Here is a 7,797-nt window from a genome sequence, read left to right as displayed (position 1 = left end):
AACTATTCAATATTGGACTCATTTCGAAGGTATTAACGAGACGATTATAATAGTGTAACTTGTTAAAATAAAAATGTATTTTTTAAACATGTTTTATTTGATATACRAYTATRTATGTTAATTTGATAAAAGTTTAAAATGAAACATTTAAAAGTAAAGGATGTAAAGTAATTAATTAACTAATTATAAGGATATAAAATGTAAATTTAAAATTATAATTTTTTAAAAAAAATCCGTTGAATGTGAGAGGTAAATGTATGTGAGAGGGTGAGTGTATATGAGGAGATGAAGGGTGAAAAAGTGAAAAAGTGAAAAAGTGAAAAAGTGAAAAGGGTATCTTGGTCATTTAGAATTTTAAGACTTTAAGACTTTTAATAAATTTGCTTAATAAGATAGTATAGATATTATTTCATAATATGAAATAATTAATTATACGATAATATTAATCAAAACAATTGAAATCAAATAATGTTAAAAAAACAAGTATTAAAGTTAGGTTGCAATTTTAGGGGTTGTTTGTTTGCCACTTAATGGTGACATTAAGTGGCAGCCTCTTAATCTGTCAGAGGTGTAATGTGTTTGGCAAAAAAAAAAACCCTCTTAATAGTTACACAAGCCTCTTAACCATTTTGAGGGTATGACTTCGCTAAACCATTCAGATTACCCTGTCTTCCCTATTTACCCTTCCACACCCTTTAGGGAACAGCCGCACCCTCTCCCCAAGTCATCGCCTTTAGGTTATCGCCTCCATCTTCTCCGGCGCCGGTGTCTTCGGTCGCCGTTTCCACAGCTTCGTCGGTCGCCGGTTTCCTCATCTACTCGTCGGTCGCCCTTTTCCACAGCTTCATCGGTCGCCGTTTCCACAGGTTTGTCTCCCGTTAGAGCTGCACTTTTTTTGCTTTCCTCAGCTTTCGTCGGTCGCTGGTTACATACAAGATTGCTTTCACTTTTTTTTACTAGATTTTGTGTTTAGATCTTTCTGGGCTACCCGCAAAGCAAGTGATTGCCCTGAGATTAGATGGCTCGCATAACGGGTTGGATATCCAGGTTAATAAAAAAAACCATACTTTTGTGTTCTCCCCTGCTTTCAATGGATACAGATCTCCCCCGTTGATTCCACAAGAATGTTGTACTTGGCTTATAAATGGTTTTAACTAATTACCTTGTGGTTGTTTATTTCTTCTTCATGCTCGCTAGCCTTTTTGGCCTAACACTTGTTTGCTGTTGACATGTATCCTAGGTTCAAAAGGTGGGAATGCATATGTGGTCTTTTAGCCGCCTGCGGGAGTTTTGGGGRGCATTTTGTGACGCCATCTTTTAAAGTCGAGGTTTAGGCGACACCCAATTGTAATTTTATTTCTTTTAAGGAATTAGATTAGAAGGTTGTTATCCTCAAACCTATTAGTTACGCATTGTAATCTTATTTCTTTTAAGTTTGTTTTTTTGGAAAGCTCGTATTTCGATATTTACATACCACATTTTTGTTTTCTTTGAAAATTTTTGTTGTCCCATTTTTGGGGTGTTACAGTAGTGAATGTAGTATCGGGAAATCTTAAAATTTGCATTGTAGAGAAATTTTTTGCATTGACTACTGTTTCATCAATACCACTTTTATGTAATGGTTATAAACTTACTATTGACATCCAGATTGCAATATAATCACATTTAAAATGAGAAAGTTAATTGGATACTAGACTTTTCACTTAGGTGCCGTTTACCAAACGCTTACCCGGGTAAGTGTTTACCAAGTCACTTTACTTTACCGAATGAATATGGCAAGAACTAAAAATCTTACCTGGTAAGAGCGAAGGCAAGAATCAAAAATATTACCCGGTAAGTGAGGATGAGGGCCCTTACCATGGTTAGCGCTTACCGAGATAAATTGTTGCATACGATGCGCTTTAGTGAATAAAATCTTATCCGATAAGTAAACGATAGTGTTGAATATTACCGATAAGTGCTTACCGGGTAAGTGTTTAGGTAAACGACCCCTTAGTCATATAATTAAGTACAAAAATATTTAACATTGAGCTCATTTTGAAGGTATTGACGAGATATTTATAATTGTGTAATTATAAAAAAAACGTATTTTTAATGTATTTTAGTTAATATATAAATTATATATGTTAATATGATAAGGGTTTAAAATAAAAAATGAAAAATGAAAATCAAGGATATAAAATAAGTTAAATAAATAACTATAAATATATAAAGTGTAAGTATTAAATCTAAGTAAGTATATTTTTTTTACGTATTTATGATATTTAATAATATGATTATATTTAAAAATATTTAATATTAGACCCATTTTAATAATATTGACGAGATGATTATAATTAGTAGTGTAATTTGTAAGAAAAGACACCTATTTTTTTAATACATGATTATGTATGTTAATCAGATAAATATGTAAAATGAAAATGAAAAGTAAAAGATGTAAAAACAAAATTTTTAATAAATAATTATAACTTTAAAGTGTTAAAAGTAATTTTGTAATATATAATATGGTTAAATTCAAAAATATTCAATATTGARCTCATTTTAAAGGTATTGACAAGATGATTACAATAATATAATTTATTAAGAATAAACATATTTTAGTTAATATACAATGATACATGTTATCATGATCAATATGCAAAATGGAAAATAAAAAACAACAAATAAAAAAGTAATTTAAAAAATTAATTATCAAGGTATAAAATGAAATCTAAAATTTAAAAATGATTAAAGTTGACCGATATATTATTGTGTCGGAGGGGAAGTGGGTGATGAAAGCGAGTATGGATTGTTGTAAGGGCGGTATAGTTAGCAAACCCCTTCCGACAAATGAAGGGTATTTTTGTCATTTTATCRATTTTTGAGTAGGTAAAAGACAAAAGATCGATATAAGAACGAAATTGGCTTTCGTTAATGGAATTTCTAATAACCGTTAAAAAAAGAGATCAAATTCGATTTTTTTATTAACCTGGATATCCAACCTACTATGCGAGCCGATTAACCTCAGGACGACCACYTGCTTTGCAGATAGCTCGGAGTCACCGTATTTGAACCTCCGTGGCCACAAGAGAATTTTTATTCCTCCTTGGATTTAAACTTGGGACCTACTGATACTTTTGATATTTGGAGTCAAGCTCAAACTAATCAGACACCACCATATGATTAAAATTTTAATATTTTTRCCGACGGTAATAAACATCTTGTTATAGCTTTTAAATAATTGAGAGCGTCATGAAACTATCAACGTGGTCCAATAGGAGGAATTGCAGATATGTTTAAAGTAAATGTTGAGTGGATGAAAACAGCCTGCAAAGTAGGCCCAAACATATTTCCATTAAGACATGTGATCCACGTTATTTTTTGAATTTAATAAATAATTAATATATTAAATATTTGTACTATATGTCTATATTATAAAGCATTTTGACAAAAACTCTTAAAAACTATTTTTTATATATGAAATATTGTATATTGATGCATATTACTTAAAATCCAAGATTACGAGTAAATTATACATAAATACAACTTATTAAAGTTCTATATTTGAATTTGTGTAATTAACTAGGGATAAACATAATCAAATAGAGGATAAACATCTCAATATAAAAAATATAATTAGAATAATTATCGAGTTTTAACAAAATAATTAACTATTACCTTTATAAGAAAATTATATTACTAAACCAAATATAAATTACTTCGTTATTACATCTAAATTAAATTATAATTAAAAAATTACATAAAAAATGAGGAATTTTAAATGGTTAATTTGATATTAGTATCGATATAATTTTGTCAATTTTTTTAATTATATCTTCAAATTTAAATTTTATTCAAAAATAAAAACATCATCGTTTTTTCAAAATCACATAAGACCATATTATAACATCGATTGAGATAAAAATAAAATAAAATATTAAAATCAAGATGTATCTCACTGCATTGCACGAATACTCTTCTAGTATATTATTAAAATAATAATTTCGATGAATGAATATATGTTAATTCTTTTCAATTTTATACAAAAAGTATTGATTATTTGCATTGTTAATTTTTTTTTCTATCAATTTAACTTTTAAAATTGTCCTATAAATCTATTGCAACACTTTTTGATATGACACTTTTTGGTTTGGTCGTATAAACTTAAGTCTTATAGAACTTTTTTAAAGACGATTCTACATTTTAGGTGTCATAAAATCAATTTTATTGTAGTGTTGAACATAATTGATCTGATTAGTATTATCATAAAAACACATGTATAAAATATTAATGTTTATCTTGTATTTGACTATATTTATCTACACTTAGTTATACAAATTCAAACATAAAACTTTAATAAGTTGTACTTACATACAATTATTTATAATCTTAAATTTTAAGTAATATGCATCAATAAACAGTACTTCATGTATAAAAAATAATTTTTAAAAATTCTTGTCAAATACTTTATAATATAATATACATATTTTTTATTTTGAATATAACTAAATAAATATTAAAAATAATTACATTGATCACAACCATTTTCTTTTTATTGATTGACTAAAAAAAGGTCACAAACTTTGTTTTCACGGGTCTGGTGCATAATATGAAATATACGATATTACAAGCTGTTTACTTAAACACTTATTCGGTAAGTACTTATCGATAAAATTCAATATTATCGTTTATTTATCAGGTAAAATTTTATTCACTAAAACGTCTCGTATGCAACAATTTATCCTGGTAAGAGTCCTCGTCCTTACTTACCGGGTAAAACTCTCGATTATTGTCTTCGCTCTTACTAGGTAAGATTATTAGCCCTTGTCATATTCATCCGGTAAAGTAAAATGACTTGGTAACCGCTTACCCGAGCAAGCGTTTGGTAAACAGCACCTGCGTGATTCATTTTAATCAGAAGTTGACGAGAACTTTGAGGCAATCGGGTTTCTTCAATATATCAAATGCTTCGTGCATATTTTCGAATTGTATTTCGTGTGTCAAAAGCTCGTCCAGGTCTATATCCTGCAGTTTCATAATTAATATCATACAAAAGAAAATGACATGTATAAAAAAGAATGCTAATACGTCTGATGGAAAAACAAAGATAAATATAACAAAAAGATTTTTTTTTTTGATTAATTTGGATATCCAACCCGCTATGCGAGCCGACTAATCCCAGAACGACCACCTGCTTTGCAGATCGCCTGGATTTACCGTATTTGAACCTCCGTTCCCACAATGGGATTTTTATTCCTCATTGGATTTGAACCTGGGACCTCCTGGTACTTTTGACCTTTAGAGCCAAGCTCAAACCAATCAGGCACCACCCTGAATTTATCAATGTCAAAAATGGATGTCATGTAACGGTTTAACTTTTACCTTATTGATGCATTTATCAATCAAGATGGGAAGATCCGATCGGGTTTTTACGCCACCCAAAAATGACCCTTTTACTGTCCGACCACAAAGTAATGTTGTGTTTTTAATTGCCAAATTTGGGTCTAATCCAACGCCGATCGATACCGTTGTCCCTAATCCCTGAAATTTAAATAATTATAATCATTAAAGGGGTGTTCGAGATTGCTTATAAAAACAACTTATTGACGTATTTTGGTGTAACACGGGTAATAAACACTTTTAAATGTTTGGATAAACAACTTATACAGGTGCCAATCCGGTAATAAGGAGTTTTTGAAGAAATTAAATCTTTCTGACTTATAATAAGTTGATAAGTGCTTTTAAAAAAAAAAACATAAGTTGTTTCAAATAGACAATTCCAAACACCCCCTAATATTGGATAAAATCTTCTGATAATTGGAAAGTTAATTAGGATCATGTATTGTGCTTACAATTTTGGAAGCCTCGATGGCTTCGTTCAATAGCAATCGGACTCCGGTGCACTCGAAACTATAGTCGACACCTAGCCCGTCGGTTATATCTTTCACTAAATCGGAGACCGATTGATTTGGATGGTCGTTAGGGTTGATGAAATCGGTCATCCCAAACACCTTTCCCTTAGTCGACTTAGTTTCATTTATGTCCACTCCTATTATTTTCGATGCCCCTTGCATTTGTGCTCCTTTTATAGCCTGTAAATTAGTCAAATCAAAAGAACCCAGTAAATCTGTCATACAGGTGTGGATTATAATCGAACAATTACTATTACGTCAAGTGAAGGATGAGTTATGTACCCCGAGACCAACCGCCCCAAGGCCAAAAACARCAACAGAGGWAYCCTTGTGAATCGGGGTCTCCTTCCAGGGTGCGCCAAAGCCGGTGGTGAACCCACACGACAAGAAACTGGCGTAAGGGAGAGGCATCTTTGGGTCGATCTTGAGCACGTAGTTGATGTCAATGACCATGTACTCCGACCATGTCGAGCAACTAAAGTGGTGGTATATGGTTTCTCCGGTTGTAGCCACCGACATCCTGGAAGTGCCGTCGGGCATGAGACCATCGAAGCCAAGTGGGTGCACATGACAAATGTTGGTCTTTCCTGATTTACAATTCAAGCATTGTCCACATTCACCGAGGTAAAGTGGCATCACTATGTCCCCCGGCTTCACTTCGGTTTTCACGTTTATCCCTACGCTCTCTATCATTCTGCACAAAACCATGCTATATAATTAATCCATAAWTTAATGAATTAATTATTAAAACGAGTGACATACGTACCCGACTCCTTCATGTCCAGGAATACGCGGAAATAAAGGCTGCAATCGTAGAAAAACGTTAGATCAAAATACATAACCAGATATTTCAAAACGTTACGTGCAAACCATTTTCGACAACTACGTACAATGGGAAAGCCATTACAACATAGAATGTCGGTATGACAAATGCTCGCACACAACATCTTGATCCTGACTTCTGATGCTTTCGGTGGATCCACTTTTATCTCCTCCAYCGTCACCGGCCCACCCAGCTCCCGTACAACCGCCGCTGCACCACCACTTTCGTTAGCTACGACGACGATAAAACCCTTTTTTCGCATGTATAAGAAAAGTAGTAATACATGTACCTTTACAAGTGATAACGTCGAGAACATTGTCCGCCATGTTYGCCRAGTCGTTCTCTTAAGAAAATGTGAAAGCCAAAGGGCACTCCAATCATTCACTTTATAACTTGGTTTAGAGTGGACCAATTTGGTTATTTAGAAGACAAGTGAATTAAATATCTTATCATGGGTACAAAACAACAGTCTACCCTTTTACTTGATGAACATGGTAAGGATCAAAAATTTTATCCGTTTAGAGCAATGATAAGGATGTAGAGTCTTATCCGATAAATGAGGGTGACGGCTCTTACCCGGGTATGCGTTTACCAGGTAAATTGTTGTATATGATACGTTTTGATGTACTACAATCTTATCCAATAAAATAAAATTGTAGTGTTGACTCATAGCGTTAAGCATTTAGGTAAATGGCACCTACGTGTTTGCAAAATCGCTCGATATGTTTTAGCCGAATTTTAGAAATACTTTTTTCGTTATTTTTTGTTAATGTTTTTTTTTATATTTTCTAATATTCTGTAGCACCCTTTAAAGTTTAAGATATATATTTCATACGTTAAAAAACCCTACTTCTAAAAGTAAGTTGAACGGTGGCCACTCAGACGTAAACAGGTATGTCCTTTGAGAGTAACGTACGAGTTGTTGAATATTGAAAGCAATGTATTTTTGAGCTTTGAGAAGTATTAGAAGGGTATCCGTACAATGTAGTAAGATATATTTCGATTTTAGTATTTCGTTTTATTCCGTTTCTGTAGATATTTTAATATGGTTTTTAGGTGGTTTTGAGAAAAATATAATGTTTT

The 7,797-nt window shown here is 32.1% G+C and overlaps 1 protein-coding gene across 1 annotated transcript; it reads right to left on the bottom strand.

The window, feature by feature from the left end:
* Positions 1–4,864: 4,864 nt before the first annotated feature.
* On the bottom strand, positions 4,865–7,040 carry LOC112519883 (alcohol dehydrogenase-like 1). Its single transcript, XM_025128197.1, has 7 exons — positions 7,004–7,040; positions 6,782–6,924; positions 6,658–6,695; positions 6,174–6,585; positions 5,832–6,071; positions 5,362–5,520; positions 4,865–5,004 (listed from the first exon to the last, which is right to left on the bottom strand). The coding sequence occupies exons 1-7, from the start codon at positions 7,038–7,040 to the stop codon at positions 4,894–4,896; spliced, it is 1,140 nt and encodes a 379-aa protein (XP_024983965.1). The 3' UTR covers positions 4,865–4,893.
* Between the last annotated feature and the right edge of the window lie 757 nt (positions 7,041–7,797).

The sequence above is a fragment of the Cynara cardunculus genome (assembly GCF_001531365.2).
Source record: "Cynara cardunculus var. scolymus isolate 2C chromosome LG 10, CcrdV1, whole genome shotgun sequence".
NCBI lineage: Eukaryota > Viridiplantae > Streptophyta > Magnoliopsida > Asterales > Asteraceae > Cynara > Cynara cardunculus.
This window is presented reverse-complemented; position numbering and strand designations above follow the sequence as displayed.